We start from the raw sequence: 20,702 nt of genomic DNA, 5'->3' as shown, positions 1-20,702 counted from the left end.
TCTTCTTCTTTAATCCTTTGAATTTTGTCCTTGGTGGGGATGTTAGCCATCTTCAAAAGTCACTACTGTTGTCTGGCCAATCCTGCTGTGGATATCAGTTGTAAATGCTGACTTCTTCTCCTGCACCAATGATCCCTGGTATTTGAATACTTTGACCTGCTCGATTTGTATTCCTTTGATGTGAACATAGGCCTGTGAACAGTCCATAGTCATCACTTTTATCTTATCCACATTGATTGGGTGATGCGGGTATGTGGGAAAGGATGCCAGTGCTCTCTGCATCCAAATCAGCAAATATGGCACTGGTGTCTGTGACTATTAAGTCATTCACAAAGTTGCTCACATCATACTGTACCCCAAATCTGTCCACAAATGCTTTCCTAATAATTGCATCAATCAAATTATTAAAAAACAGGGCTGAAGCAACATCACCCTAGCGGATCCCAGTTTGAATAGGAAATAATTGGATAATTCATATCAGATCCACACGCTTCTCTGTATGCTGATTCCAAAAAGAGAAATGCAATAGTCGGGTGTGTGAAGACTACCGCAGGATTAGCCTTTTTTCAGTCGTTAGCAAGGTGCTCATGAAGATCATCATACAATCAAGATTGCAGAAACATTATGAACAGATCAGCCAAGAAGAGCAAGCAGAATTTTACCATTTTTAAACTGGCAGACAACAAGATCAGGTATGGAAAGTGAACCATCGCTGTCTTCATTGACTTCAAATCTGCATTTGACTGCCTTTATTGACCCACCATGTGGAGGGCATTAATAAGAGAACTCATTCTTCTGAAAACACTTCTTCTGATGCAATCAAAAGCCTGTGTAGACACATGTAAACATAGCTGGCAACCAGAGTTGTATAAAGTACTCAAAACCCATACTTGAGTAAAAGTACAAGTGCTCGATCAAAAAGTGACTTGAGTAGAAGTGGAAGTGCTCGATCAAAAAGTGAAGTACTAAAGTAGTCAACATTTTTTGTACTTAAGTATTGCAAGTAGTTTTTTAAAAAATGTTGCTACTCAAGTACTGAAAGTAAAAGTACCAGTAGTTTTTAAAAAGAATTTGCTACTCAAATACTGAAAGTAAAAGTACAAGTACTGTGTTATGTAGTTATTAAAGAAAGAAGTCAAAGGTTTGTTAAAGTTATTAAAGTTAAAGTTATTAAAGAAAGGAGTCAAAAGAAGTCAAAAGTACACATGACATTATTCATATTTTTTTGAACTTCATGAAACCTGCCATCTACTATTCTGGCAGTGGTAATTTTTATAATAGTAACAAGTAACTGTGCAGCACAAAAAAAAAAAATATCAGAGTAGAAGTATTTAAATCATTGAAAAAATGTAGTGAAGTAAAAGTGGAAGCAGGAGAAAAAAATTCTACTCTAGGAAAGTACAGATACCGCCTTTCGGTACTTAAGTACAGTAGTGAAGTAGTTCTACTTAGTTACTATACATCTCTGCTGGCAACACACATAACAATCTGATTCTAAAATCTTTTCTTAAAGCCAATTTATCAACAAATACGTAATGCAATGGTCAACCTGACTGAATATAAATGTAATGTAATTGATTGTTTAGGCTTTCACAATAAATAGCTGTTAGTATATCTATAGGTAATTGCACAGAGAAGGTTTACAGATTGTAATGCATGTTTCCAGCTTACTAAGCAATGCTTACAGCTAAAATATCTTCTGGAAGTGGAACCATGTGATCTAAAATGTCTATGATGTTCCAAATTTAATCGTCTATTCTGCTACTGAGATTACAAAGTATTAGGAAGATTATAATAAGGTTTGGAAGAGATTAGAGTGTCCATCTTTCCCAGGTTTTCTATTTAAATTTGTATTAATGTCAAAGACAATTGTTAAAATGAAATAATTCTGCAAAAATTCAAAATTTTACTATAATGGATTATATACTAGAATTGTTAATTTTTACGAAAATAAATTATATCGTTTTTACTGAACATTAAATCATGATAGAAAAAAAAAAGGGAATAATTTTTCAATAATTATAAAATCAAAATAAAGGCATGCTTAGTAAGACTTTGCATACGGCAAGCCCTCTGATAATTGTAAAGTCTGCCAAATGAATATTAAAGAGTGTGGTTCTATAATACAAAATACAGAGCCCTTCCTTTTTGATCGTAGAGACTGCTGTAGCTGATGTTTCCAAAAAAAGTGTAACAGACCACTGGGTAAAGGACAAAAGGGACTGACTGACAAATGTGCAACACGGCGTATAACACTAAAGTAGTCCACCTATTCAGACAAATTCTGAACGTAAACTGGTTGCAGTCTTAGAAAGAGTAGTAGGGCGGTAAAGGTGGGCCAGCAGCACAGATGGTGCCAGGCAGTTAGTGCGTTTTACTGAAAAAAGCTTTTCTGTACTACATTAAAGCAGAACTAAACCATCCTATCGTGTACAATAAAGGAAGCTGCCATTGTAGTCTCTGTCTGATCTGGAGTTGCCATGGTGTTGCACATGTGCACAGTCATCACCCCAGCAATTTGATGGCTTCATAGTTTGATTGAGAGTCCAAGCAACTGTGACAGTTATCATTCAGGGCATGTTTTGAATTAAAACTTCTGGGAAACAGTTAATTTGCTGTTTTGTTCCGCTTTAGGTTAGGAGCTTTATGCTTAATGACTTGAAATTGTTTAATACAATTTTACCCATCAGATATACTGTAATAATAATGATAATAATGAGTTTAACCGTCTATAGTTGGTGATATGCTGTGAAATTGATGAATAAATTATCAAAAAAACTTTTGATATAGGTTTCTTTTTATTATAATATGAGTAATAAGTTTAAACATCTATAGTTGGTGATATGTTGTTAAACCAAGTAATACACCTAAAAACATATAATATATGTCCTTTGTTGTCATTCGTTATTTTTAATGATAAGTAGCCAGCATTTATGAATAAAAGCTAAAATATCCTACTGGCGGCGCATACTTGTGTAATCATTTGTTTAATATTTTATTTACCCTGAACAAAATTATAAATGCAACACTTTTGTTTTTGCCCCCATTTTTCATGAGCTGAACTCAAAGATTTAAGACTTTTTCTATGTACACAAAAGGCCTTTTTCTCTCAAACATTGTTCACAAATCTGTCTAAATATATGTTAGTGAGCACTTCTCCTTTGCTGAGATAATCCATCCACCTTACAGGAGTGGCATATCAAGATACTGATTAGACAGCAGGTGTGCCTTAGGCTGGCCACAATAAAAGGCCACTCTAAAATGTGCAGTTTTATCACAAAGCACAATGCCACAGATGTCGCAAGTTTTAAAGGGAGCGTGCAAATGACATGCTGACAGCAGGAATGCCCACCAGAGCTGTTGCCCATAAACTGAATGTTCATTTCTCTACGATAAGCTGTCTCCAAAGGCGTTTCAGAGAATTTGGCAGTACATCCAACCGACCTCACAACCGCAGACCACGTGTAACCACACCAGCCCAGGACCTCCATATCCAGCATCTTCACCTCCAAGATCATCTGAGACAAGCCACCCAGACAGCTGCTGCAACAATTGGTTTGCATAACTAAAGAATTTCTGCACAAACTGTCAGAAACGGTCTGAGGGAAGCTCATCTGCATTCTTGTCGTCCTTATCGGGGTCTCGACCTGACTGCAATTCGTCGTCATAACTGACTTGAGTGGGCAAATGCTCACATTCAATGGCATCTGGCACTTAGCAGAGGTATTCTCTTCACAGATGAATCCTGGTTTTCACTGTGCAGGCAGATGGCAGAGGGAAGTGTGTATGGCATTGTTTGGTTGAGCAGTTTGCTGATGTCAATGTTGTGGATTGAGTGGCCCACAGTGGCGGTGGGGTTATGGTATGGGCAGGCTTATGTCAGGGTCAACAAACACAGGTGCATTTTATTGATGGCATTTTGAATGCACAATACCGTGACGAGATCCTGAGCCCCATTGTTGTGCCATTCATCCACGACCATCACCTCATGTTGCAGCATGATAATGCATGGCCCCATGTTGCAAGGATCTGTACCTAATTCCTGTAAGTTGAAAACATCCCAGTTCTTGAATGGCAAGCAAACTCACCGGATAGGTCACCTATTGAGCATGTTTGGGATGCTCTGGATCGGAGTATACGACAGCGTGTTCCAAGCCCTGCCAATATCCAGCAATTTCGCACAGCCATTGAAGAGGAGTGGACATTGCACAGGCCACAATCAACGACCTGATAAACTCTATGCGAAGGAGATGTGTTGCAGTGCGTGAGGCAAATGGTGGTCACACCAGATACTGACTGGTTTTCGGACCCCCTCCCCTTCCCCAATACAGTAAAACTGCACATTTTAGAGTGGCCTTTATTGTGGTTAGACTTAGGCACACCTGTGCAATAATCATGCTGTCTAATCAGCATCTTGATATGCCACACCTGTGAGGTGGATGGATTATCTCGGCAAAGGAGAAGTGCTCACTAACACAGATTAAAACAGATTTATGAACAATAGTTGAGAGAAATAGGCCTTTTGTGTACGTAGAAAAAGTCTTGGATCTTTGAGTTCAGCTCATGAAAAATGGGGGCAAAAACAAAAGTGTTGTGTTTATAATTTTATTCAGTGTTTTCATGATCAGCTCCAGCAAGATTGTGTTTTGCTGGATCATCCTACCCAAGGTCAAATAAATCATACAACTTTTAACTAAATTAAATAATTTAAATGGAAGATAGTGTGCTTTGCAGTTTAAATATAAGCATAAAAAGTATACTACAGTTTTTGCAGTCCTCCTCTGTAAATGCCCTATTATTTATCAAAGGACAAAAACAGCATATTTTTTTTTTTTTTTTTTTCGAGCCTTTGAGAAATCCTGAAAGACAATCAACTGTAACAATTACAAACCCTGAATGCAGAAAATCTCAATTAGATTAGCAAGCATTTTTAAGTAACAAATACGAGAAATAATGATGTATTCCATTTGTGATAAGTGTAAATTGACTTCATTCCTATGAAGTAATCTGTGGCCAGCAGGCCTTCACAGCAACAAATCTGCACAATGGATCAATGGTGATATAATACTTTCACTTAACAAGTAATGCCCTACAGAAACACCAGCTGAGACAGCAATCCCCTTGGTGTAGCGTATACAAGGTCTGACCCGAGTATGGGTTGCAGCAGATGAAGTCATGCCAATTAGGCAGAGTGTTCTTGACAGGAATCATAAGGAGTCAGTAGCAGAGAGAAACATGGATTTAAAAGCCTGAATTTGTGCAACTAGTTGGATAGCTGTGTCATTGATATGACCATCTGCTTGGCTTATTGCTGAATGCCAATTTTGTATTATTTCAATAACTTTTTTGATGCTATCACAAAAAAATAAAAATAAAGAATATCAGGGAAAACACAATACTAAAAGGAAACTTTTAGCTAGAATTAGGTTTTAAGACTCAGACTTTGTCTTTTTTCTGCTTTTAATGTTTTTTTTCTAGTTCTCTTTTTGTAGAAACATTCCTCAGTTTTTTTTTTTCTTCTTCCAGTGCAGCCACATCGCTGTCTGTTTCAGTCTCATTCCTTTGGGGATCACTTAGCAGCTATTCTAAAAAATACTCTTTGCATTGTTCTATAATGTCTGATGCCTTTGTAAGAAGTCTTTATCTCTTTTTTTTTTCACCCATTTTAATGGACATTCTTTTCACATCTCATATTTTAAGGACCTTAAATGAGCTTTTTGGCCTTCTAAACGTTCCCTCATTTTTTCCCATGGCATTTGCTTTGCAGTGCTTATAGTTTCCTTGGTGTCACCTCGTTGCCTGTTACAGCAGCTTTGTTCAATTATATCACTTAAGTATTTAGGCTTACAGATTTTTTTTGTTCATGCACCTTTTCTTACTTTGCTTGTAAAACAAGCATTCTCTGATTGAACAAGATGAAGAGGTAGGGTGGTGATGTGATGCTCTTCACCTTGTCCAATCAGAGATCACTTTGCATTCATTCACTGAATGCAAAGCATTCTCTGAATGGTGCCTGTGTTGAATGGCTGGCCTCCTGTATTCACAACACATCAGACATGTAAAGATCACTGAAGTTGCGATGTTTACTTCAGAGATTTCCAGCTTCCAGGGGCATTGGCCAAATATGGTATATACAGTATACTGTATATAGTTACATTGGTCAAAGCTGGACCAATGTAACTACCGGTATGTAAAAAAAAATACTGTGGGGTTGACTTACTAAAGCAAAATCCACTGTGCACTACATATGCACTGGAAATGCACTTGGAAGTGCACTCCAAAGGCACGTGGAAGTGCAGTCACTGTAGATCTAAGGGGAAGATCAAAATAAGGGGAAGCTCTGCTAATTTCTATAATCCAATCATGTACAGCAAACATGCTGTTTTTTATTTTCCTTGCACGTCCCCCTCAGATCTACAGCGAGTGCGCTTCCACGTGCACTTCCAAGCGCACTTCCACGTGCATTTCCAGTGCACTTGTAGTGCACAGTGGAGTTTCCTTTAGTAAATTAACCCCCTTGCCTGCAAATTCATCTTTGAGTTTATAGAGTAATATACAGATATCCTTTCAGTTTAATAAGTTTCTATTGAGAAATTTTCAAAAAGAAAAACAAAGCAACAGCAAAACACAATGTTACAGAGTCTATGAAGCATGAGGAGGGCGTCTGTGATATTTTTATCGAACATCCGTACATTATAGATATATATCACATATAATCCGTAACAATCAATGATCAAAGGAACACAACCCGAGAGGGTTGGTCACGTAAAGAGCATCAGATAGAAGTGAAGAGGGGGCGGAGGGGACAAAGGGGCAATGAGTTAGAACTGAGAGAGTGAAGAGATAGGGAAGGAAAAGAGGAGGAGGAGAGAAAATGAAAGAAATGGGGGGGGGGGGGGGAGAGGGGACCGGCTGGTTATCTCTTAGAAATATAAACAACAACATAGGACCTTAATTTGTCATAAGCTACAGTATTACCAGCTATGGAGCACATTTTCCTGCAGAGGTGGGGGAGTCAGCGGTGGGTCTGGACAGTAATTCGGCGTACTCTTGGGTGTGTGCGAACATCAACCAACAAGCCCATATTGCATTGGATTTGGATTAGAGATTAAGTAATGAGTATGACATGTCTTCCATTCGGTAAGTATGTTAAACAGCGAGCAACCATTGTCGAACAGAAGGAGCTGAGGTTTGAGCCCATAGTTTGGGGATAAGTGATTTGGCGGCGTTCAGAAGGTGAGGAGTTATATACAGATATCCTTTCAAAGCAAAGTCAAATGATCATAGTTAAAAAACATATGACCTTATTGGCTCAAGTGAGCTCCAGTCTCAAGAGTGCATGCAGGTCAGGCTGTTATGACAAATAGTTTATTTAAGGAATTAAAAATTGTTCATAAAAGCTACATTTTGGGTTTGGAAAATATAAGAAACTACACTAGTACCTCAATATTTAATTATATTTAATATACTTAATAAAATTCTCTTTTAGTTACCTGAATCTGATGTCATGTTAGCATCAGGGGCACCTCTTTCAGTAATGGAGACTGGTCAGTGCAAGCTGCTCTCTGTGCAGCAGATCAATCTTGTTGTCATGCTTTGCATTGTGGCATCATGAGATCAGTGATGTGACCAGTGCAGGACCTTCTGTACTGTTGTATTTTCACAGCCAATGGACAGTGTCCATGTAACCAGGGTGCCCTCCCACACTACACTCCAAAAGAGAGAAGAACTGGGATGCAGCATGTTACATGACCACAGGGAACTGGGTATTTCTATATACACACCACAAGGTGCATTACCTCTGCAAAAATAATGAACCTCAAACCTCATTGAATCCAAAAGCTGTGCCATTTTAACCTTCAAATACACCACTTGAGGTGTCAAGACCACAAGAAGAAGTCTAACCCCAGGATTTGCAAGTCTGCTCATCTCCAACCGTCTCCCTATACCTGAACCAACTTCTACCTGAACTCAATCTTCTATTGAAATTCAGAAGATGCTTATCTAGGTGCTTGGTGAATCCTACAGGACAGGTATGGAGGTCCATTCATAGTTCAAAGAGCTTTCAGAGAAAGATTGACTAAATGACCAAAGGTATCAGCAAAGGACCCTGTAACATTAAGAGAGTTTGCAAGCTTCCTTCAAGGTTGTTGTTACCCGCTCCTAAAATGAACCCTTCGCTCAAAAAAATAAAAGCTCGGCTGGAGCATTATAGGATCAGCAAATCCACATCTTGATAGACAGGGCAGCCAGAGCTTTGTACACAGAGTTTCAGTAAAAGAAATGCCAATGCCCCCGGTCACTAATGTGTTAAAGGCTATAGAAATGGACTTCATTGAAAGAAATTATGAAGATAAGTATTTGTCTCAAGATAACCTTCTCTTTGTGCAGTTTCTCCCTGAAACCATAATGAAAAGGAAAGATGGACACTATGAGATGCCATTACCCTTCAAAGACAACAGTCAACTGGCACTACCAATACGAGGCTGGCCATTATTCAACTTCATCATCTAAAGAAAAGGTTAAAGGCCAATAAACAGTACCATGAACACTACACTGCATTCATGAAAGAAACGATCAGAAAAGGTGATTCAGAACCAGCCCCTTCATTATCAGAGGAAGAGACAGTGTGGTACATCCCACATAACGGGATATATCACCCCAAGAAGCCAGACAAGTTAAGAGTTGTATTTGATTGTTCAGCAAAGTTCCAAGGCATCTCCTTAAACGATACCTTATTGACGGGTTCCGACCTGATAAATTCTCTAGTGTGAGTCCTCTGTCCCTTCAGGAAGGAAGCAGTTGCTGTGATATGCGACATTGAAAAAATGTTCCATCAGTTCTACATCCCCCCAGAAATGCACAATTACTTAAGGTTCCTTTGGTGGGAGAATGGTCAGTTAGAAACAGAACCGAAAGAATACAGAATGGCAGTTCACCTTTTTGGTGCAAGTTCCTCTTTAGATGTGCCAACAATACAAGGCAGAATATCCCTCAGCATCAGCCTTCATTGTTCAGAACTTTTATGTTGACGACGGCCTAACCAGTGTTTCAAACAGTCAGTGAAGCTTCAAATCTAATCCTCGAAGCGCAAGAATTATGTAAAAATGCTGGCCTACGACTGCATAAGTTCAACTCTAATAAAAAAGATGTTCTGTCCTGTATAGCTCAGTCAGAAAGAGAAAAAACTAGTGTACCTGTCAAACTTTACCCAGACTCAACATCAGAAGGACAAGTACTTGGCATTCAGTGGTCAATTGAAAACAACACCTTCAGCTTCAGCGTTGACATAAAGGATCAACCCTCAACTCGTCGTGGTATCCTGTCAGTCATAGCCTCTCTTTATGATCCTCTAGGCTTCATAGCTTCTTCATACTTAGTGCCAACTGCATTCTCCAAGAGCTTTGCTGCAGGGGCATCAGTTGGGATGAAGCACTTCCTGAGAGCTTATGCCCACGGTGGGAGGCCTGGAAGAGTAGTCTGCAAGCTTTAAGGTAAATCAAGATACCCAGATGTTACCATCCCCCAGACGTCGGTAACAGAGTGAAGTAACAGAGTGAAGGTGGAACTACACCACTTTTCCGATGCCAGCAACGTAGAATATGGTGCCTGTTTGCACCTTAGGTACAAGAATGACAGAGATCAAGTCCATTGCAGCTTTGTAATGGCTACAGCAAGAGTCGCGCCAACAAAGATTGTGAGCATCCCAAGGCTTGGCCTCTCAGCTGCAGTCACAGCAGCAGGGTTGAGTGTCATGTTGAAGGCACTAGAAACTTTCCTAGCGGATATACAGTGTGAGTTTATCTTCAATGCTCTTTCCACAAGTCATGCAGGTGGAGTCTGGGAGCATCAAATTAGAACCATTCGTAATGTGCTAAGTGCTATAACAGTCCAATGTTCAAGTAGACTAGACAATGCTTCTCTTAGAACACTATTTTATGAAGCCATGGCCATTGTTAACAGCTGTCCTTTAAATGTTGATGGAATCAATGACCCTAGGGCCCCAGAACCTCTAACTCAAAACCACCTCATCCTGATGAAATCCAAGGTTGCATTACCTCCACCTGGGAAATTCGTAAAGAAAGATGTATATACAGCTAAGCGGTGGCGTAGAGTACAGTATTTAGCAGAACAGTTCTGGAGTCGGTGGAAAAGGGAATACCTCATGAGTGTTTCCACAAGACAGAAATGGCACACACCTGGACGTAACCTGAAAGTAAATGACATTATCAAAGAAGATATGTCTGCCAGATGCCAGTGGCAACTAGGACGTGTGATTGAAACTACAATAAAAAGGGATGGTCTAGACACATCGAGTCAAGGTGTTAGTAAGTGACAGAAGATTGCAAGATAAGAAGGACTGTGTATCAAAACCTTCAATTATTGAACATCCTATTCAAAAGCTAGTAGTTCTCATAGAAAGTAAATACGTACAGTTTTAGTGATACACTAGCACACCACCCCACAATACAGTAGCCAGTTACAGAGGTACCTATAAGGTAAATTGAGTATGATTCACGTTTATAGCGGCCATGGTTATGTTCTGTAAATTATGTATGATTTTTTAAGTTATATTCGTCATAACATAATTTGGTGGGAGTGTAACTGTCCGCTTATCACTTTAAATCCTTTTTCAGCACTTACTGCCAGGTGGAACCTTTCTGTCTTCCTCTTGTTTCCCTGGGAAATGTTTTAATCAGCAGACCACTCCTCCTTCCTCTAGTTCAGAGGGAAGGTTTTCTGTGACTCAGAATTCATATGCAAAGCATGTCAGCAGAACCTCATGGGAAGGCGATTGCAATGGAGGTTTTCTAAGGTTTAAAGTTGCACCCCTTGGCAAGCGGAGCGAGGTACGCAGTAAAAGTGCATTATATATAAAAGTATACATTGTGTCCATGCTGTTAGTTAAAAATATGCTACAGATAATCCAAATCATTGTACATGTAGTCATGTTCCTTAGACATTTAATGTAATTTAGATATGTGTGCAGACAACTGAAATCCACCTTGTAACTCCACATTTGTAATTAACCTTGTAACCCCCTTTTTGGTGATCACTGTAAACAAATGTATTGTATGTCGTTTTACAGTTTTCACGGTGCTCACGGTGCTCATGATGCTGATGGTTTATGGTGCTCAAGGTGTTAAAGAGATTAACGTTGGTGATGTTCAACCCTCCTGCACACCTTTGATGCAAAAGAATAAAAGTGCTGCACTCGTCAGAAGCTCTCCTGTAGTTATTTACACAATGCCAAAGGGGCCGCTACACATTCTTTACAGTAAGAACTAAGAATTTTCTTTGTCACAGGAAAAATCTAAATGGTCTAAGTCTGTCATATACATACAGTATACCTTTAAACTGATAGTGAAGCAACTACTACTTAATAGACATGAATGCTGAGCCTAAATATTACATATTCCTGATGTTTTTGACATATTTCCTAATTTACTTAGGAAAAAAACACAGAGTTTTACACCTTTCTGCATTAAATCAGAAGAGTATATAAATCAATTACTCACAGGGGCAGAGGGATTCTTCACAGTAACACTGGGGGTTGTAGCACGCAGAGCTCCACTCACTCCATGATAGTACTTAAAGCAGATCTTTGTTTCCGCTGAAAGAAAGAACAGACTCTATAAATTTATGGGTCAGGGAAGATTAATACTATAGGACAGTGATGGCGAACCTTGGCACCCCATTTGTTTTGGAACTACATTTCCCATGATGCTCAAGCACCCTGCAGTGTAGTTAAGCATCATTAGAAATGTAGTTCCAAAACACCTGGGTGCCAAAGTTCGCCATCACTGCTATAGGATAACATTATATAGCAACTTAAATTAGTTTAATACACTATTACATTTGAAGGTATTTAATGGTGTAGTATTCACTTTTTAGGCATATTTACCTTATGTAAAGATAGCAGTGACATCATCATTGTGTTACATATAGCATGTGCAGAGAGCAGAACTCAGGGAGGACCCAAAAGGTCCATTCACTATAGACTTCCTGCAGAAAACTATAGGAAGGGGCGGATACAAGACCAGTCACCCTGCATAAGGAGAGAGCAGCAATGACTGGTCTTGATTACAGGAAGCTCCTGCACAAAAGTAATATTTAATGCTGGATTTCTGCATAGATGTGGAAAAAAATTTAAAATGCACACCACGATTCAAGTAAGAATACATATAATATTTGCTTATCCTCAAATCAAGCTTTAAAGCTGAACTTCAGCCTTACCGTTAGTTTTGCACACTTGTACTGGCTATTCTCCTGTACTGAACCTGCTTACTTTGATATCACTGCACACTGCAGCAAGTCAGATAGAGCCTGTCTCATTTTCTGGCTGTAGGATGTCCACCATCATCTTGCCTTTTATTCCCCCCACCAAACTGTCCCTGAATCACCCAGTTGATTCATTGGATTTCAGTTATTGCAATGATGAAGGCACAGCATAATAAGTGGGCATTACCTAGAAAGGTCTGCATACAAAGGCAACCTGCCTAGGAATGTCCTCTCCTCCAGACTGACATCCGCCCATCAAGGCTTTTTGATATTTGCGCAAATTCTGCCAAAAAACAGTTCACTGCTTGCATTGGCTACTGAGAGAAATAGTGAGGCAAGGTGCAGTGATGTTTTTCGGCAAACTATGTACAGCACCTTGCCAGACCCTATCATCAGCCATGATCTGCCTGCATTGCCTAGAGAAGCACAAAGACTCAGATATGAGATCACTGGGTATAAAATAAGGTTTATATTAAAATTTATTTAAAATGATTTAAAAATGTCATTAGCATAATGAGGGAAAAGAGAAACTAAGCAGGGCAGAATCTAAGCAGATTAAATTTAAGCTTTAATTCTTCAGGTGTGATTAAAATACTGACATGACATTAACTGCAATATAGTCCCATGTGTCTAATTTTACCAGTATTTTCTAACAAAGTAACAAAAATTTATATAAAAAAGACAATGTCTAAAAAAAGTAAACTTTTTTAAAAAAACCAACTGCATGCAGATTCAAAAAATTTAACTTGATGTGATATTTTTTACAGAATCAAAAAATGAGGTATATTCCAACTTTAATGGACTTCTATGTAGGTAAGTGCTACAAATCCAGCTGGATAGGGGCCTCAGGGGCTCCTACTTGCTGGGTCTGTGCAGGACCGCACAGACCCAGAGTAGCTAGCACTGATCTGATATCTTTATGGCTAATGTAAGCACCTGTAAGGGAAAGACAGCAGGCACATCATGCCAATATCATGTGCCTCTTTAAATCCCCATTGAAGGAAACTGCTGGAAAGTGTGAATCTATTAGTGTACGCCACTGTAATCGGGTCATCGCAAAAGTGCAACTCAAGAAGTGTTTTGATAAGATTGATAGATTATAGAGAAGTTATTATGACTTGTATGGTGGAATGTTCTGTTAACTAAATCCCAGATTATTGCAGTTAGAGCACAATATTATAATTTGGTGATGCACCTAAATCACTGTGTATTTCACCCACTAGGACCTAAGGTTACACTTTTATTCTATTCCAATACAAAGTTATTGAAACAATTCCCAACCGATATCCTAGATCTTTGGAGCTCAACCTGTGGCCCTCTAGCTGTTGCAGAACTACAAATCCCACAAGGAATGGCAAGGCTGACAGTTACAAGCATGACTTCTAAAGTCAGATGCATGCTGGGACTTGTAGTTCTTCAATTGTTAGAGGGCCACAGGTTGAGCACCCATGTCCTAGAGAGAGTAAATGGGAGCCTATAGGCACACTTTAATAGTACTATAGTGTTAGAGTATAGGGTACTTGATTCATAGGAAGGTTAAAAATGTAGTACAGGTACAGTATACACCAGGCTGTTACTCATAGGCATTGAAAACAATATGTGATTTGGAGATAAAATTCTTTTAGCAGTCAGTTCAGATACAATTCTTCTGTTTTTTTGGGATCTATAGGAAAGTAAAAAATATATTATATACTAGACTGGTACTCACACTTTGGAGGCAAACGTGATTTGGAAGTTTCCTTTTGGATCACTTTTGAAGATTTCCTTTTGAAGAATTTATCTGCAGCCAGTATAGATAGATCTTCAATTTTAATGGATTTACAGGAAGGTCATTAGTGTAATATAGTATACACTAGGCGGATGCTTATAGGCTTTATAAACAATACGTGATTTGAAGAGTACTTATTTGCAGCCGGTTTAGAAAGAATCCCTCTGCTATTTTCCCATTTATTCTCTGCAGAATATAGGTTGGGTTTGTTTCAAAAAAACAAAAACAAAGAAACATTTCCAGCTCAACTTACCAGCCAGCCTGCAATAAACCAAATTGTCCTGTCTAACAGTTCATGTTAAAAACAGGGTTTTAGTTTGCACACATTTGCAAATACATGCATAAGATGCAGAGGCTGCGAAAAGGCACCCCAGCATTATCTGCAGTCCTAACTCTATACATTTTGAGAGCCTCCATAATAGGAGCACATATATAGTAATGGATAGATTCAGGGCAGTTATACATAGAGGGAGCTCACTCCTCCTTAAAGGCACAGGGGTGTACTGGATACCCAGCAAATAGCACAATGGCCCCAAAGGTATCAGTGTGCTTCCCTCCAGGCAAACCTCCTGTATGGATGAGATGCATGGTGGTTATAATGTGTCACCTCCGCAAAATATATTATGGCAAATTTCCTACAGAAAGGGACAAATAACTGAGTTTAACATACAGAATTTTTCAAGCCCCTATTAGTATTACTATGATAGAGTACAATACATAAACATGTTTGTAAAGAGAGTTTTTGTTTTTCACATATTTATTATCAAGCTTTACTTGTGGTAAGTTATTGGAAAGAAATCCAAAAATATAAATTCCAAAGAACTTTTCATTAAAAATTAAACATAATGCTAGAAATACAGGTGCCCAGAAAAGCAATTCAAGTTTGACTTTTTTCTTACCTTTACAAATATATAGCCTATTATGCTTATTATAAAATGCCTGCTAGCATTGAATAATTATTATTCGGTTTACATAATCCAATGGAGAAATGTTAGTGCTTCCACTAATCTTCCACTAAGCCTGGACATTGTAAAGTGTAACTGGGAAGGATTTGATTTCCAGTCAATCTTCCCTTGCAGTTTACCATGCCCAGACAATTACACACCTCACACACATTTCACCTTACAATCTACTCTATGCAAGCACTAATAGATAATATTGTATACCCCACATTATCTGCCATCTCCCCTTGTGTCAGCTCACAAATACATTCAATTTAGGATTAGATGGGCTTGAAGGTAAGTTTGACTCGAACATCATGTGTTTGTGTGTTCGCTGAACACACGAACAAATGGGGCATTTGGGGGGAAGTTCCCCCAGGGTTCCTTTGGCAAATCATGGCTCAGGAGCTAAGTCCACGCCCCACACTATATAGGGCCGCTTACACAGCAGTTCAGTGTAGTGTGTTAGTGGGAATTAGACAGGGTAGATAGTGGATTGTGTGTTCAGTCAGTTTAGTGCAGTCAGTGTAGTGTAGTGCTGTGCTGTGATTCTTGTGTAACACAGTGTACTGGTACCACCGAAGTGTTGGTGTATACAACATGTCTGTGTCACCCCACTGATCCCATTTTTTTCCTTTATTTTTGTTTTTGCAGCATCAGGTTCTGTTGCTGCATTATTATTTCCCATCCCTTCTGTGTCGCAGGTGCTATTCCTTCTGCGTCAGCAGTGGTTTTTTTTTTTTGTGGCGCAGCAGCACTAATAATAATTAGGGTATAATTGCTGTCCCCCTTCTGCATCGCAGGTGCTATTCCTTCTGCGTCAGCAGTGGTTTTCTTTTTTTTGTGGTGCAGCAGCACTAATAATACTTAGGGCATAATTGTGTTCCTCCTTCTGCATCGCAGGTGTTCCTCTTTCTGCATCAGCAGTGGTTTTCTTTTTCCTTTTTGGTGCAGCAGCCCTAATAATATTTAGGGCATAATTGCTGACCCCCCCCCCCTCTTTGTCGCAGGTGTTCCTCTTTCTTTGTTATCAGTGGTTTCATTTTTTTTTTTTTTTTTTTGGTGCAGCATCACTAATAATATTTAGGACATAATTGCTGTCTCCCCCCTTCTGCATCTCAGGTGTTCCTCTTTCTGCGTCAGCAGTGGTTTCCTTTTTTATTTTTTTTGGCTTTCTTCATTTTCTTTTACATTTATTTTATTTTTTATTTTTTTTGCAGCAGCTGTAAAAATAAAATAAGTTGTCCACAATTGCTGCACCCTTATTTCCTTTATTAAAAAAAAAAAACAATATAAAATAACAGTTTAGTGTACACCAAGCACAAAAGTATTGCACCCAAGCACCATATCACTTTCCCACACTCTATAATAAAAAGTTATAACCCCCCCCCCCAACAAATAAAAAACAACAATAAATTGGTATAAAGTGCACCAAGCACAAACGTACGGCACCCAAGCACCATATTTCCACCCCACACTCTATAATAAAAAGTTATAAAAATCCCCCCAAAAAATCCCCATCATGTCCAAAAGCCCAGCAAGGAGAGGCAGACACTCACAGGCCATTAAAAGAGGGCAGGCAGCCTTTGTGTCCACAGTGAAAAGTGGTGGTCATGAACATGGTGCATCCTCTGCATGCTCACACTAGTTTGCCTTCCACCGCAGCTGCCAAAGCGGCCTATTCCCCAGGCTCCTTGGCCACAGCTAATCCTTTTGTAGCCCCACCATCATGCACAGAGCAGTCACCTGAATTATTTGATCATAGTGTCAGTTACATGCTGCTGGAGGATGCGCAACAATTTGAATGCTTCGATGTTGGTTTCCAGGTTGAGGAAGGGAGTAACGTGAGCCTAGAGAGAGGGGGTGTCAATGATGGACAAGAAACTAGAAGTCATGTTCCCCCAGCTGCAGCATACTGCCAAGTTTGCTCTAGTGATGAGGAGGGAGGGGATGATGAGGTGATTGACTGTATTTGGGTGCCTGAGAGAACAGAGGAGGAAAGTGAGGAGGAGGCACAATTCCAATGAGGCAGGATGTCTTCCAGGGGTTGGTTTAAGGGCAGCCACCTTATTGCATTACACCACAGAGCTCCACAGGTGCAGGTTGCTGCTGACTCCCGGCTGACTTTCAAAAGTTCATTGGTGTGGGCTTTTTTTTAATACATGTGCAGCAGACTGCAGCGTTACTGTTTGCAAGCTGTGCCTGAAGCGGATCAAGTGTGGCCAGAACACCAGCCACTTGGGCACCACATGCTTGACATGACATATGACGACCCGCCATGAAGTCTGTTGGCAACAGCACCTGAAAGACCCACATCATAAAAAAAATGCAGACTTCTCCTTGCTCCTCATCTGGGATCTCTACCCCCTACTATACCTTAAGTCTTCTCAAAAACCTGCACTGAGAGGGATGATGGTATAGAAATGGGTTCCACAGGTACTTGCACCCAATCTGCTAGCAGTACACCACCTGTTGATTTCACCAGGCAAGTTTCGCTACCCCAGTTGCTGAACTGTAAAAAAAATACTGTCCCAGCCATCCACATGCTCAGCATCTAAATGCTAGCTTGGCTAAATTGGTAGCACTGCTGCCTTTTCATCTGGTAGACTCTGCTACCCTTTTGTGAATTTGCGGAATGTGCTGTACCACATTGGCAGGTTCCAAAAATACATTTCTTTTCACGTAAGGCCATTCCAGCTCTGTGCCATCATGTGGAAGGCAATGTTTTAGCCTCGTTGGACAGGGTGGTCAGCAGCAAGTTTCACATTACTGCTAACTCGTGGTCCAGCAGTCATGGTCAGGGACGTTACATTTACTTTAGGCTACACTGGGTAACTCTGCTGGCAGCTGGAAAGACTGCAGGACAGAGTTCAGTGCTGGAGCTTGTTCCGCCACCATGCCTCCAAAAAGCTGGTAGTGATTCTACCACATCTGTCTGCTCCAACCCCTTCTCTTTTTCTTTCTCTATGGCCTCTTCTGCTGAATTGTCCTCTGAACCAGCAGTGCTCCCTAAGCGTTCAAGAGGCTACGCAAGCAGTCAGGCTAAAAGATGCCATGGAGTGCTTCAGTTGGTCTGTCTAGGGGACAGGAACCACACTGGGCCAAAGATTCTGTCAGCTCTTCAGGGGCAGGCTCAGAGGTGGTTAATACCACTGCAGCTTGAGCCGGGAATGGTTGTTTGCGACAATGGCACCAACCTTCTCTCTGCCCCCTGACAAGGACACTTGACACATGTTTCATGCTTGGCACATGTCCTGAATTTGGTGGTGCAGCATTTCTTGAACAGATACCTGGTATTACAAGATCTTCTGAGCCAGGCCAGAAAAGTCTGTGGCCATTTCCAGCGGTCATACAATGCCAGTGCTTGACTGGCTGACATTTGACAGGAATTCAACCTGCCGACCAACCGCCTCATTTGTGACATGTCCACCAGGTGGAAATCAACATTGACAATGTTGCAGCAGCTGCACACACAGCAGAGGGCTATCAATGAGTACCTGTGTGAGTATGGCACAAAGACTCAGGGGAGCTTGGCTTCTATTCGCCACTCTAGTGGCTGCTGATAAAGGATGCATACACTGTCCTGTCACCATTTTAGAAGGCCACAAGATTGGTGAGCTGTGACAATGCATGCATCAGTGAAACTATCCCTCTAGTCTTCCTGCTGGAGCACACGCTTCGTGGAATCACGGACAGGGCACTTGAGGCAGAACAGCAGGAGGAAAACGAGGACACCCTTTCCTCTCAAGGCCCCCCAAGAGCAGACTTGGAGACCTTTCCAACTGAGCATCCACTGGGTTACAGGGTCTTGAGGATGGACCACTGGGCAGAACTTGCGCAATATGCAATTGAGCTATTGGCCTTTCCTGCTTCCAGCGTGCTTTCCAAACAGACATTAAGCGCTGCTGGAAGTTGTGTGATGAATAAAATAGTGCGTCTGTCCACAGGCTTCGTTGACTGGCTAACATTTATCAAAATGAATCAGTCCTGGATCAATAGCAGCTCTCAAGCCCCTGATGCTGATGTAACTGATTGAATTTGCTAGGGATAAGGGATCCCTTGAGGACTGCCTATGCTGCCTATCTTATTCCTGAATCTTGATTATGCTACCTTCCAACAATGTTTTTGGTTTAGGGCACCACCAACACCCAAGGCCCAATTTTTCTGCACCTGTTTGACAGGTGCATGTAATTTCAATTTTCAAAATTTTAACAGCCGGGCCTGTTCCTGTGCCCAGCAAGAGTAATTGTGAGGGGTTATAGTGTTTATTTTAAGGGCATGTGGCCTGGTATGGCTCGCTCGCCCCCCTTTTCCTGACCTGTCATACCGCATGCTTGGATAAGGGTCTGGTAAAAATTTTGGTGGGGGGACCCTATGTCATTTTTTTTTTTTATTTTGGCATGGGGCTGTTTTTTTCATTTTTTTTATCTGTTTTGCTGGAAGCTGGCAATACATTACAGCCGTGAGCAATTTCAACCACTTTCCCTTAGGTGGACGTCATATGACGTCCTGGGCTTTAAGCGGGGATATCTGAATGATGCCTGCAGCTGCAGGCATTATTCAGATATAATTTTTTTCCCCTGGTGATTCCCTTCACCATAAGAACAATCATAGTGGCTGAACAGCTGCTTGATCGTTATTACAGGTGGCGGGAGGGGCTGGCCTGGCAGTTTAAATACGGCACTGATTTTGGCATTCAGCTGAGATTTCTTTTATTTTTTTTTTATTTCAGGCTTTCTAGCCTGTAGGAGAGATCTGAGGTCTTACTGACCTCAGATCTCCCTATAAGGAGGACCTGTCATTCACTGATCCTATTACAAGGGATGTTTACATTCCTTATAATAGAAATAAAAGTAATAAAATAAATTAAAGGGAAAGTGTAAAAAAAAAAAAAATAAAAAAAAAATTCAAAGTGCTCCCGTCCCCGTGAGCGAAGCGAATGCATGCATACTTCGCAGCCCGTTCTGTAAACAACGTTCAATCCATACACGTGAGGTATTGCCGCAAACTTTAAAATGAGAGCAACAATTATATCCCAAGACTTCCACTGTAACTCTAAACTGGTAACCTTTAAGTTTTAAAGCATTGCCTATAGAGATTTTTAAGTACCGAGGTTTGGCGTCATTCCACGAGTGTGCGTAATTTTAAAGCGTGACATGTTAGGTATCTATTTACTCGGCGTAACATCATCTTTCACATTATACAAAAAAATTGGGCTAACTTTAGTGTTTTGTTTTTTTTTTTTAAATTTACAAAACAGTTTTTTTTCCAAAAAAAAACACGCTTGAAAAATTACTGCGCAAATACTGTGTGACATAAAAAGTTGCAATGACCGCCATTTTATTCCCTAGGGTCTCTGCTAAAAAAAATGTTTGGGGGTTCAGAGTAATTTTCTAGCAAAAAAATAATGATTTTTACATGTAGGAGCGGAGTGCCAGAAATCACCCGATATTGAAGTGGTTAAATGACATTTTTTCCTTTAGAAATGTCAGTATTGCTGCAGGAGGCTCTATAAATCGTACAGATGCACCACTTTACAGACAGACTAAGGGGACCCCCCCCCCCCATGCACTATATTTAAAGGAACTTTTTATTGTTTCACTTTAAGCATCATTAAAATCACTGCTCCTTTAAAAACAATAGTTAATTTTTTTTTTTTTTTTTTGCATTGATACATGTCCCCCATTTGATTTTTCATGTTCATGTCCCAT

The 20,702-nt window shown here is 40.2% G+C and overlaps 1 protein-coding gene across 3 annotated transcripts in view; it reads right to left on the bottom strand.

Annotated features, from left to right (window-relative positions):
* The window catches only part of HECW1 (HECT, C2 and WW domain containing E3 ubiquitin protein ligase 1), a 504,763-nt gene that overhangs the window by 153,710 nt on the left and 330,351 nt on the right, over nt 1-20,702 (bottom strand). For all 3 annotated transcript variants that reach the window (XM_082259512.1, XM_082259513.1, XM_082259514.1), the window contains one exon: nt 11,520-11,614. In XM_082259512.1, the coding sequence (XP_082115638.1) occupies nt 11,520-11,614 (95 nt within the window). The remainder of the gene's footprint in view (nt 1-11,519; nt 11,615-20,702) is intronic.

This window comes from Pelophylax lessonae (assembly GCF_965119305.1).
Source record: "Pelophylax lessonae genome assembly, chromosome: 5".
Classification (NCBI taxonomy): domain Eukaryota; kingdom Metazoa; phylum Chordata; class Amphibia; order Anura; family Ranidae; genus Pelophylax; species Pelophylax lessonae.
The sequence above is the reverse complement of the archived record's forward strand: the minus strand, read 5'-3'. Positions and strand labels throughout refer to the sequence as shown.